This window comes from Aquarana catesbeiana, linkage group LG02, assembly GCF_042186555.1.
Source record: "Aquarana catesbeiana isolate 2022-GZ linkage group LG02, ASM4218655v1, whole genome shotgun sequence".
Classification (NCBI taxonomy): domain Eukaryota; kingdom Metazoa; phylum Chordata; class Amphibia; order Anura; family Ranidae; genus Aquarana; species Aquarana catesbeiana.
The window spans coordinates 430,424,332-430,437,795 of NC_133325.1; the positions used below are offsets into that span (position 1 = coordinate 430,424,332).

General features: G+C 38.9%; 1 protein-coding gene across 2 annotated transcripts in view; it reads right to left on the reverse strand.

Annotated features, from left to right (window-relative positions):
• Window positions 1–13,464, reverse strand: part of FHL3 (four and a half LIM domains 3) — a 54,037-nt gene that overhangs the window by 2,247 nt on the left and 38,326 nt on the right. For both annotated transcript variants that reach the window (XM_073615516.1, XM_073615515.1), the window contains exons 2-4: window positions 9,911–10,080; window positions 8,459–8,633; window positions 708–877 (exon numbers count right to left, since the gene is read on the reverse strand). In XM_073615516.1, coding sequence (XP_073471617.1) covers window positions 708–877; window positions 8,459–8,633; window positions 9,911–10,066 — 501 coding nt within the window. In that variant the 5' untranslated portion in view covers window positions 10,067–10,080. The remainder of the gene's footprint in view (window positions 1–707; window positions 878–8,458; window positions 8,634–9,910; window positions 10,081–13,464) is intronic.

Here is a 13,464-nt window from a genome sequence, read left to right on the forward strand (position 1 = left end):
AATGTGCATGGGGGGCTGACAATACAGCTGCTAACCAAAGATATCAGCTTGGCCTTGTCAAACCCCAACAGGAAGTTGTGTTACTGACTGGATATCCAGGAAAGACTTGCATCAGAGTCACAGAAATGTGTATAATAAAGCAGGATACCAAACATACTGAAAAATTTGTTTTTGGGTTTATTTACACTTTAAATGTAAGATCATACAGTCCAGTGGAATATCTAAATAATCTATCTGTAGAAGTACAAACTAAACCTTCTATGCACAAATCTCAGATCAGGGCCCAGACTTTAAACAGCCTTCAATTCTCTTGCAGAAGTCAGTTACCGAGGGATGTAAATGAATAAGCATGATAAAAACAAATGAAAAAAAAGATTAAAAAGTTTCCAAGATAAAAACACTAAATATCAGTAGGTTTATTAAAATTAAAAAGCACCACTTACAAATGTTTTTCTATCACATATAACCACATTTAAATGGTTACATGATCCAAGCGATTACGAAGCAATCTAACAGGTTATAGGAGTAAAAATAATTGCACCACAGCACAAATGTTCTCTGTTTGAGAGAATATTTTCCTTATGTAAATTTATTATACCACACACGTTCAAACAAAAGACATGGTTTTGAGGTCCTGTAACTTTACACAAATGTAAATTGCTGGGCGATTCATAGAATCAGAGACTTTGAAGTCTAATTTCATCTACCTTTTTGCAATGTGTGCATCGTGGTGCAAATTTGCTTTCATAGCATGGGATGCAGTAATAGGCTTGGTTTTCTGGGATAAAAGAACGGGATCCAATGGGCTGCTTGCAACTATTGCAGATGAAGCAGTGCTCGTGCCAGGTCTGTCCATTGTATTCCAATTTGCGAGAGCCTGCAAAAAAATAAATAAATAAAATAAAACAAAAAAAAGTGTTAAATGTCAACTCTAGCAAACTTTGTGCCATTTCCTAAAATGAAGCTCAGAAAAGCTGTGATGCTTTGTATTGATTTTTATACAAACAATTCAGTTTCCATACATTTTAACATTGTAGGTCAAGGGAAATGTGACAACAAGGGCCCGTTCAAACTAAAACATACGTGTTCGGAAGCACCAGTTTTTACAGCCGATTGATTTCAATGGGCTGCAAAATGAACGGGAGAGTGCGAAAACGCAGTGCAGGTGCTACTTTTGCAAATTGCGCTGCATGAAACTGCATAGTACTGTGGGTGCAATCTAAAATGCAGTTTGCATGACAGTTTACATATACATGTTTTATCTGTCTTTGAACAGTGAAATTGTTCCTGGGCAAAACCCCAAAATTAAGAAAAAGAACAGATTTATGTTGTTGATATCAAGTGCAATTTTACTGCTTAGACCTAAAACCAACTCCAACTCTAAATTTTTTATTTCAATGCCACGTTCCTTTTAACTAGGGTAGCTGCTGAAGTTACTATGACTTGACAAAACTTCCAAGGTTGTAAAATCTCATCAATATGTACATTCCTCTTTTTCGAGTGCAACAAACAGTACTAACAGGTCAAGTCGAAAGACAATGAAACCTCAAGAACTCCAGTGGCACCCCATGTTATCGACGATATTCAAGACCAGGTTTACTAAGATATAAACTGAAATGAACCTATGTAACTTCAAACGTCCAATGAAATGTATTGGAATGGGAAAACATCCATGTAATTGGATGTTTGAACTGGACACTGGTTCAGTTCACCTCCCTTTACGCAATAGCCAGGACTGGATTTCTTTCACTAGAGCAACTAGGCACACAGCTTTTGGTGCCCAAAACAAGTCCCCTCTGCTTTCCTGTTTTACTTATCCTCACCTTGCTTATTTTATTAGATGGTCGTGTTCTACTGAAGGTGGGGAGAAAAAAAACAAAAAACAAAACAAAAAAAAAAACCACACGTGTGCGACGATTAGTCAGGCAACAGCGGCCTTTTGTTACTGTCACTTATAGACCATGGCCTACTGTGCATAATTAAAATCTATGGTTTGATATGCTATAGTGAGAACTGGATTTACAAAGTCTGGGTGATGCAGAAATTGGGAAAAAAAAAAAAAAATCACACACACTGTGAGGAATATCCATTCGGGGTCCATTACAAATAAAAAAAACAGAAGTGTAAAGTAATAAAAACAGTGATGTAGAGATATTTTCTCTATTCTACCCCACCTGTATTATATCATACACCTGTATGCACATCATTGCTTCACTCGAGCATCAATTATGCATTCTGATGACATAATACAGAAATTGTTATCTGACATTTTCTTTCACTGCATAACCTCTAAAAAATACTCCTGCCATCTAATATTAGCAACAGGCTCCCTTCACTATTCCTTGCTTCCCATTACAGCTTTGACTTCCATATCCCGTGAACCCTGAAGTTGGGAGAACAAAATTATCTGTTTTCTAGGAAAAGTCCACAAGGGCTTAGGGAATTTTAAATATTTATAGCTCAGAGAATCCTTTAATCCTGTTACTCCTGTCCCAAGAAGACTTTTAAGTAATACAAATCAGCTTCAGAGCCAAGACAGAAACAGAATATTGCTTCAGTTAAACCCACAGAAGACAAACGTGCGGCCTGATATGAACCAGATTACAATGCAGAATGTGACTTAATTAACTGACAACAAAACTCATCATCGCCCAACTTGTAATCGAACATCTCAAGATACAGAATATAAACCAAACAATTATATACAGACTAACACAAAATATACTTCATGGAACACTGTATATGTCTACAGTCTTGAGCTTTATGAATAAATAACCACGTGCATTCTCATTTTGGATAAAAGCCTAGTGTAAGCATAGGTCAACTTGAGTTACAGTTTTTTAATGTCTTTGCAACTTGGCCAAACATGGCTAGATCTTTACTTTGATACAACACACACTAAAGTATTTTACTATCCTCCAAAAAGATTGTCAAGCAATATTTTTATTTAGATAGCACAGCCGTATTTTGCAATTTGTTGCAGAACATAACAATTTATTTAATTTTTGCGCCTGGTGGCAATAACAATTTATTGTTCCCATCACACTTATTAGCTGTCCATGAAAAGCCAGATCTATCGCAAGTAGTAGGATTTGCTTGTCTTTGTATTGTACCCATTTCAATAGGAAAAACACAATAATATCCTTGGATGCAGAATTCTTACATTGTTTTAGAAGACTTTAGTGATTAAAGCCGGCCTTACATAGAACGAAATTTGGCCGGTTCAGCAGAAACTGGACGAATTTCGATCCATGTATAGGCACCCTGGTTGTACACAAATTGAGCCATCAATCTACTTGTGTACAATCAGTCTGACGGGTCTCTTCTGAACAATTAGTGCTGCTGGCTATAAGCCGGCAACACGAATCATGTGTTCTGCCGGCAGGGAAGGCTCCCCATGCTCCCTGCTGGCAGAACATTATAGCGCTGTGGGAGCCAGAGTTGATGGGAGAATCAAGCAATTTTCTTTCCTTCCACTCATGGTGGAAGAAAATAAAATTGCATAATCTATGGCCCGCTTAACTCTTTCAAGGCCAACAATACTGTCAATGCCATCTATGCTGTGCATCACGACCGACAGACAAGAGACATAAGAGTGGTGAAGGAGAACCATATAAAAAAGGACCAGTTGGCCAGGACAGAAAAGCACATCCCTTTCTTGGCTGTTTCTCTGTAAATATACTAGACACTTTAGCCAGCCATTCACACAAGCAAATACTTGGGCTAAACTAGATAACACATATACCATAAAGACAACAATATATTCCTACCACCTGCAATTTTTTGTGACAATTTTCTGGGTAGATGCATTTAAAATCTTATCAACACTTTTACTAATAAATGCCTATACAGTGAAAGTCTCCTTTCAATGACTCATCTGTCTGCCCATTAAAAGAATGATTTCAGAAGCCTCAGGCCTAAGCAAAAAACATTTTCCAACATCCTTGAGGATATTTTCAACATTGCTAAGAGTTTTGTCATTTTTACTGCTGGTTTTTAAATGAGTCACCACATTTATAATGTTCAAAAAAACCTCCATCCATGGTGTTAGCTGAAAAAGTGACCTAACTATGGCTTGCTTTCTGTGAACCAGATATCTACCAATTTTGAAAACAGGCACATCATACATTTTAAGCGTAACTGGATTTTAATTTCAGTGAAGACAGCAGCAGACAAGCAATAGCAACATCTCTGCCAAAAAGCATGAGGTGCAAAATGGCAAAACTAGAGACAAAAGTTTAATTTAGCAAGGGTGTTACCAGTAAATGGCACCACAAAGAAACTGAGCTTTACAAAAACCTTCATACAGTGGGGCAAAAAAGTATTTAGTCAGCCACCAATTGTGCAAGTGCTCCCACGTAAAAGGATGAGAGAGGCCTGTAATTGTCATCATAGGTATACCTCAACCATGAGAGACAAAATGTGGATACAAATCCAGACAATAACATTGTCTGATTTTTGAAAGAATTTATTTGCAAATTATGGTGGAAAATAAGTATTTGGTCACCTACAAACAAGCAAGATTTGTCTCACAGACCTGTATCTTCTTCTTTAAGAGGCTCCTCTGTCCTCCACTCATTACCTGTATTAATGGCACCTGTGAACTTGTTATCAGTATAAAAGACACCTGTCCACAACCTCAAACAGTTACACTCCAAACTCCACTATGGTGAAGACCAAAGAGCTGTCAAAAGACACCAGAAACAAAAAAACTGTAGACATGGCACCAGGCTGGGAAGACTGAATCTGCAATAGGCAAGCAGCTTGGTGTGAAGAAATCAAGTGTGGGAGCAATAATTAGAAAATGGAAGACATACAAGACCACTGATAATCTCCCTCAATCTGGGGCTCCACGCAAGATCTCATCCAGTGGGGTCAAAATGATCACTGGAATGGTGAGCAAAAATCCCAGAACCACACGGGGGACCTAGTGAATGACCTGCAGAGAGCTGGGACCAACGTAACAAAAGCTACCATCAGTAACACACTACACCACCCAGGACTCAGATCCTGCAGTGCCAGACGTGTCCCCCTGCTTAAGCCAGTACATGTCCTGGCCCGTCTGAGGTTTGCTAGAGGGCATTTGGATGATCCAGAAGAGGATTGGGAGAATGTCATATGGTCACATCAAACCAGAGTAGAACTGTTTGGTAGAAACACAACTCGTCGTGTTCGGAGGAGAGAGAATGCTGAGTTGCAACCAAAGAACACCATACCTACTGTGAAGCATGGGGGTGGCAACATCACGCTTTGGGGCTGTTTCTCTGCAAAGGGAACAGGACGACTGATCCGTGTACATGAAAGAATGAATGGGGCCATGTATCGTGAGATTTTGAGTGCAAACCTCCTCCCATCAGCAAGGGCATTGAAGATGAAACATGGCTGGGTCTTTCAGCATGGCAATGATCCCAAACACACCGCCCGGGCAACAAAGGAGTGGCTTCGTAAGAAGCATTTCAAGGTCCTGGAGTGGCCTAGCCAGTCTCCAGATCTCAACCCCATAGAAAACCTTTGGAGGGAGTTGAAAGTCCGTTTTGCCCAGCGACAGCCCCAAAACATCACTGCTCTAGAGGAGATCTGCATGGAGGAATGGGCCAACATACCAGCAACAGTGTGTGACAACCTTGTGAAGACTTACAGAAAATGTTTGACATCTGTCATTGCCAACAAAGGATATATAACAAAGTATTGAGATGAACTTTTGATATTGACCAAATACTTATTTTCCACCATAATTTGCAAATAAATTCGTTCAAAAATCAGACAATGTGATTGTCTGGATTTGTTTCCACATTTTGTCTCTCATAGTTGAGATATACCTATGATGACAATTACAGGCCACTCATCTTTTTAAGTGGGAGAACTTGCACAATTGGTGGCTGACTAAATACTGTACTTTACTTTAAATACTGTATCTTACCACTCGAATTAAAAAAATGCCTTTATCAACTCTTAAAGCAGATCTAAACTCAAAAAAAACATTTATATATTGCAGCTTAGCCGTTCTTAGATATGGTGGCTGCATTTGTTCTTACCTTTCCAGCTACAAACATTTTCAGCAAGTACAGAAAATACCTAATAATCTTGTGTCCCTGTCAATGTGAGCCTAAACACACAAATTACTGTATACCTACTAGTCCCATCAATACACCACGTGTGAAGTTGAAGAAAGGGAGATCCAGTTAAAATCCAGCCTGTTTGACAACCATGGCTTCCCCCAAAGATACAATGAAGAAGTAAAAAGCATAGACATAAAAAGGGACAGAGGTGCGTGATCTGCAGGATTACCAGATGAAAACAAAAGCAGGAAAGCCCACCTCCATCTATGGGCTGGAAAGCTGCAATAAATTTGATCTTTTTTATGGGTTTAAATGGTTCCAGCCTATGATCGAATGATACCAGGGTGGGCCTCTTGTCAATCCGGGTCGATGCCCTATGACGTCCTCCCGAATCACGCGGGGCCATGCAGCGCGATCTGTATCACTGTAGCAGCCCGCTTCCGGTACCATGTGACCACTGTAACCAAATCACAGCAGGTCACATGACCATTGTAAACAATGGATGGTTTTCTTTCAAGCCATCCATTGTGTTGCTAGCTGTGATTGGTCACAATGATCACATGGCACAGGACTGGGCCAATCACGGCCCATCTGTGTCATGTGATCAGCATGGCCAATTACAGCCAATCACAACAGAACACAAACTGAATGAAATCAATTTAATTCAGTAAAATACAGTTAGTACATCGGGATTGATATATACCATATAGTTTGTGTATCTTTCCTACAGACTAAATATACACCAATTTGGGTTATTTTCAAAGCAATGTAGCAGAATACATTTTGGCCTAAATTCATTAAGAAAGATTATTTATTTGCAAAAAGTTTTAACAGAAACCAAGAAAAACGTGTTTTTTCCCCCCAAATTTTGGCCTATTTTCGTTGATTTAGCAAGAATAAAAACCCAGCAGTGATTAAATACCACCAAAACAAAGCTCTATTTGTGTGAGCAAAGTGATAAGAATTTAGTTGAAGTACAGTGTTGCATGATCACACAGTTGTCATTCAATGTGCGACAGTGCCGAAAGCTGAAAATTGGCCTGGGCAGAAAAGGGGTAAAAGTGTTTAGTATTGAAGTCGTTAAATACACTTTTAAAGTAAAGTAGACTTATTGTTCAAACATTTACTGCGGTTAAGACTCCTTGAACCCAGCAGACACCGTGCACGATATATGAGTGTTGATTGAAAATTAGACTGTAAGCTCCTCTGGGGTGCACATAGATGTAAATGGTTAATTATTCTCTACAGAGTAATGTTGATACTAGATAAATGAATATACATGATATTCATGTAAGGATTAAAGGAGTATGAAGTCATACTTAGAGAGATTCTGCTTTGTACTAACATTCTGTTAAACATTTCCCAGCAATTTGGCTCTCCCTCGGTTATTGTAAACTGTGCCAAGGACATCCTAACATTGATAACTTTACTTTTACTGACTTTATACAAAAGAAAATAAAAAAAAAAAAAAAAAAAAAAAAAAGGAGAAGATGGGTGTCAAGTAGTTTGTTATTTTAGTAGTAAACCTACCTGAAATATAGCAAAAAATCTAACTGCTATAGAAAAGTCAAAGTTCTATTATAAACTTTACAGCACTATTAGGCTGGGTTCATACTGCAGCACGAAGCAGCTCACAGCAGGGGTCCGGTGCGTCCCTGTTCACCGTTTCAGGTCCGATTTCAGTTTTTGGCCGAATTCTGACTTGAAACATACCAGAAGATGCACAGGACCCCTTTGGAATTCGCATCAGAGCCACTCCGGAGATGTGTGAACCGGCTCCATAGAGAGCTAATCACAATCTCCTGACATGCGAATTGGATGCAGAAAAATTCCCAATAGTGTGAACCCAGCCTTAAAGAGTTATCTTTATGTGAAATAAAACAAATCCTGTTTACAGATATGTAAGTGCTATCTTTTTCTACCTTAGTAACCATTTTAGGCAGTTTATCCTGGCCATTTATGTTTGGACAGCATGAATTTTCACAATCTTGATCATTCTTTTGGACAGTTTTGGCACCCTTACCAAAAAACTGTGAATTGTGAATCATGACGAGGACTAAAATAAGGTCAATGTAGTCGTTATGGATCATCATCAAATTAGGTTTAAGATTTGTGAGCTAAATGCATTTCATGGGTTATTTAAAAGGGGTTTTCTACCTTCAACAAGAATAGGGGCAGCACAGACATCTTTGTCACTGAACTTTCAAAGCAAAATAAGAAGCTGGTAAGGGATTAATCCACTGGTTCCTCACCCAACAATGACAGCTGTTTTATTGCATGCTTTTATAATTGTGTCTACTTCTACATATCTTGAGCTTTGAGAAAGTCAGGAAGGAGTTTACGAAGTCTTGGATTTCAATGCTAAGGAAAAGTACAAATGTGTTATTGTTTATAGGTACCTGGCATGACTGTCTTTTCACAACTGACACATTTGGAGGAGAATTCGCTGCAGTAACAATCATTGCACAGTAGTTCCTCATCTTGACACGTAAAAGGCTCATCTGCCAAAGAACGTTCACATCGGAAACAACGAAAACAGTTCTCATGATAATGACGATCCTCGTAGTAGAGTTCCTATAAGTGGGGCAAAATATATAAGCACAAAGCAAACACAACACCCATTTAATTTAATGTACATTATCACCCACAGTGATAGATATAAAAGCTACAAAAAAAAAAAAAAAATGCAATTCATAAAGAAAATAAAATGTAGTGAGCCTGATGTTAGAGTATTAAAGAGGCACTCCACTTCTAGGCATGATTAAGAGGGTAAAGAAATGAGATGAGATCGTATGAAGTGTGTAAATTTGCAAGTTTGTGACATCCCAGTGCCCTAGGTCACAAAAAGTGTTATCAAGCATACCTTTGAAAACTGATTCTAATAAATTGTATGTGAAATGGTTGGTGACTGGTTTGGTTAGGAACATAAGGTCACTGGCAAGGCTTATGATGATAGCCGACTCTAGTCCGCAGGCATCAGTGTTATGTTTGAAGAGAAGTGGTTCAATAGTCAGGAGGAATGGCGGGGGAAGGACAGCCTTGATGGATGCCAGTCAGAATTGAGAATCTAGCAGAGTGGAACCTTGAATGTTTAATAAAAGTTTAAGGTTTGTGATAAAGGGCTTGAACCCAAGTCTAAAGAGGAACACAGAGGCTAGTCCTTTGGATTTGGCAATATGGTTAAGATGCAGGAGCCTACGGATAATATCGCTAACTTGTCTCCCCAGTATGAACCCTACTTGTTCTGCTGAGTGGAGCGAGGGAAGACCCCGATCAAGGTGCAAAGTTTTGGAGCTATGCAGGGCCCCTTTGTCACATCCCTGATTAAGGTGTTGTGCGTGGCCCTAATCAAGAGAAAATACACCAACAGTGTGTTTGTACACAAGTCAAACTAACCAGCCTGCACGTACATGGATTGAAATATGGCCAGTCCCTGCTGAACCAGCCGAATTTTGAACCAAGTATGACTGGCTCAGCCTTGTCAAATGCACCAGTTCGTATGGCAAACATAGCATATGACAAGAAAACAGCAATCCAGGTAAAACATGGTCTCTGAACGACAAGATGTACTGCTCAATTAAAGTCACTGAGATTTTGCTGACACGTTTTACAAATGTACAGCCAGATGTGCTCCTGATCATGTGACCCCTTCCGGACATTAAAAACCACCGCTGGAAGATGGCATTAAAGGGTTAAATTCTTTTATATTTTGGTTATTTGCGATCTGGGCACACAGAAAACTCCTTCTCTCATATCCCACAACAAAAGGAACTCTGCTAAGATAGGACATCAAGGGATGTATATTTTTCACGGAACACCTTAAGAATAAAGTCTCTATTAATGATTCTTACCCTTGAATCATGGCCAATCAGCTCCTTACACTCATCGCATGTGTTGGCAAACAGGCTGTCATAACACGGTATACAGTAAGGGCCCTCTTCCATCTGGATGTACTTTCGTCCATAGAGAGACTCCTTACAGCTACCACAGTCAAATGGCTCACTCATTGTTTAAGTTGAATCTACAAAAGAAAAAAAAAAAAAAAAAAAAAAAAAAAAAAAAACCACACACTTGTAAAATGAGTACTATTAAGCTTTGATAAAGTTTGATAAAGAGCTGCTACGTATACAATGTTTGCAGTCATGATTATTGATGTACTAGCTAGATGATGTTCTTCTAGAAGTTCAAGCTAATGCAGTCTTTTTAATGTAGACCGTCTACATTTCTGGGGTTTTACAAGGGCAATTAAACACACAAGAAAAGTAACGGTTCTGCCTAAGGATAGTTGTATGGCATGTAGAACAGGGACAACAAGTCCTTACTATCATACTAATGCTAGATTTAGAAGGGAACCCAGAGAGGCATTTTCTAGCAAATAAAGGTAAAAGTAGACACCTTGTGGTGTCTACTCTATTTCAGTAATTTTATTTTTAAAACGGCTGAATGGTTTGAATTAAACTCAGGAATCTGGAGGGGCTTCTTTCTCTTCAAAGCATTCTGGCAGAGTGGCAATTTGTATACAAAAGAGAGATATGTTGTACATAGGACAAACCTGAACAGAAAACAAAAATGTATTGAGTGTAATAAAGTATTACGAGCTTACAGTAAAAGGAAAAACATGTGAATCCCAACGATTATGCCACCATTTCATATTTACTTTGAATTCCTCTCCCCCACTGTCAGAATACACTGATCGGCTCTGCAGTCCGCTGATCAATAGATTGACTTCTGTTGAGTGGGAACTGCCAGCGAAGGACCGAAACACCCAAATTTCAATCCATCTGTGGCCAGCTTTAGGCTGCCCATTGACTTCAAAAGGAAAGTTGGAAATGCAAGCATGACCCAAGCACCAGCAGGGAGAAAATGGCACCCTGGAAATTTTATGTCCATTGAGAGAGAAGTGGACTGAGCAGGAAGTACGTAGTATGAACACTGGGGAACATGGAGTGTTACTCCAGAGCTCTCCATAGAAATAAAAAGGTGTGCATGTGTGGGCATAGTCAAAAAGATTTAGGCAACTGGCTATGCACTCTAATCAACAATATCTCAGTGGATCAAGGACAGGAAAGTACGTGATACGTAAAGTCTAAAAAAATCATTTGTCAAAGCATTCAATGACGCCATCATAGAGAGTAAACATTTAAATTTGAATGCCCTTAAAAATCTTGTTCAATTGCCATGCCAATGTATAGAACTTTAATGTTGCTGGCTGTTGGAACCCAGTTGCCACTCCAAGATGGCCAGCAGTCTACCGGTCAAGAAAGCCAGCACCTCCAGGTTATAGATGCGCTGTAACTTAACATGCCCCCTTAGAGCCTGCCTGTGGCTAAAATGATGAGCCCTACAACATTCCTACACACAGTGGACATGAACATAAATTCCAAGCATCTCTGCAGAGCACCACCCACAGCAAAAACCACCCTGCCACCACCCTAGAACTACAAATTGCTTAATAAAATGTGGGTGAACACAAATGCCTATAAATATTTTAAGAAATGGTTACCTGTGTGTCGAGTCACAACACAGTAACGCCTTACTGTACAAACATTCCCCACTGCTGAACCTCTACCTAACCACCTGCCAGCATATTTGGCACAGGCCTGATTCATTGCCACTTTATCACACTGGCTGTTATTTGCACAAAAAGGCAAGGAAAACAATTCAGCAGATATATATTAACTAAACATACTACTGTAGCAAAAAAAAAAAAAAAAATGTTCTGGGTGGTACATTATATAGCATATCATATTTATGAGAGCTCCCAGTGCAGACCTGTGTTTGAGGATGTATTCTCTAATAAGGTTATTAAAGTATAACTAAAAAGGCAAAACTTTTTTTTTTTTTTTTTTTAGCTTTGGATAGATACCCTCTCTTAGGCTCGATTCACACCTATGCATGTTGCTTTTGAGCGTTTTTGGAGGTTTTTTTTTCATGCTTGCCACGTTTTTGAGCCGCGTTTTTGCGGCGTTTTTGCGGCGTTTTTGCCGCGATTTGCGTTTTTTTTTTTTTCATTTTTTTTTACAGTCTTAAAAAAAATTACAAAAAAAAAAAAAAAAAACGGCAAAAACGCACCAAAAACGCATCAAAAACGCAGCACTTGCGTTTTTGATGCTTGTCCATTGAAAACCATTACATGCAAAACGCTGCTTTTTGCATGAAAAAAAGTCCCCGACCCTTTCCAAAAACGCTGAGATACAAAAAAGCATTGATGTGAACATGTTCCATAGGAACCCATGTTAAAAAATTCCCGTGCATTTCTGCAAAATGCAAAATGCATCAAAAAACGCGCTAGTGTGAATGGGGCCTTACAGAGAAAAAGAAAAAAATCTAAATTTGAGTTGCAACCATAACAGGAATAGAGCTGAAATCTAATGGAGACACAGATAGAAAAAAAAAAAAAAAGGACGGGGTTAAAACCCTCCCTTATGCTATCCAAAATTTAAAAAAAAAAAAAAAAAGTTCTGCCTTTAGTTCTACCTTAATGTTCTTGATTCGTTGGTCCAGAGTAAGCCTCAAAACCTCATAAAACCATAGGGATTGGTCACAAATAGTAATGCTAATTTCTAGTGCGGCCCCAGTGGTTAAACACTGTTTACAATCAGTGGAGTATGGAGTACAAGACACGGGGGCTCAAAAAAAGTGGTTACTTTGGGGTCAGATGTCTTGACCTAATTTTTTAATTCTAGTGCAAGCCTGGGATTAAAGAAAGGAGCAGATACACACGCTCTTGCTGCATTTTTTTCATTTTTTTTTTTTCAACCAGTGAGCCCATTTTTTTTTTTTTTTTTTTTGGACAAGACCACTTTTCTATGTCAGAAAAAGGGAAAAGCAATTATTTTACGGCCCTTCCATAATGCCCCAAAGTGTTATAAATGCATGGACAAATCATATTGCTATATAGAACACTGACTGCTTATGGCAATCCAATGCTTTTTGACTGGCGTAACTGATGTTACCTACATTTATACATCCATAACAGCAGAATAAACCAGACCCACCAAGGCATTATAGTTACCGGTTTCAAAGACGTGTCTGTATTTGGAATGATGCCAGGATTATCCAAGAGTAGGTGCGGACATTTAGAGGGAGTACACAATTGTAATAAACTGTTTAAAGAGACCCTGTCACCAGATCAGTCATTTTAATATAAATCTACCAGTAAGATTATATGTGAATTTAAAATATTTTATGCATGTTAATTAACTGTAAAAACCTCCCTTGTGTGGACATCCCAATGCTCGGCGACTGCTGCTGTTGCCACCATCTTGGATTTGATGTCAGGAGACAACCATTCGATGCATGTATGGTCAGCTTTAGCAGGGCTGCTAATGGTTGCGTTTAACGATTCCTTAAGCCCCGTACACACAGGCCCATGTCGGGAGACTTCGACCGCTAGAAAAAAAAA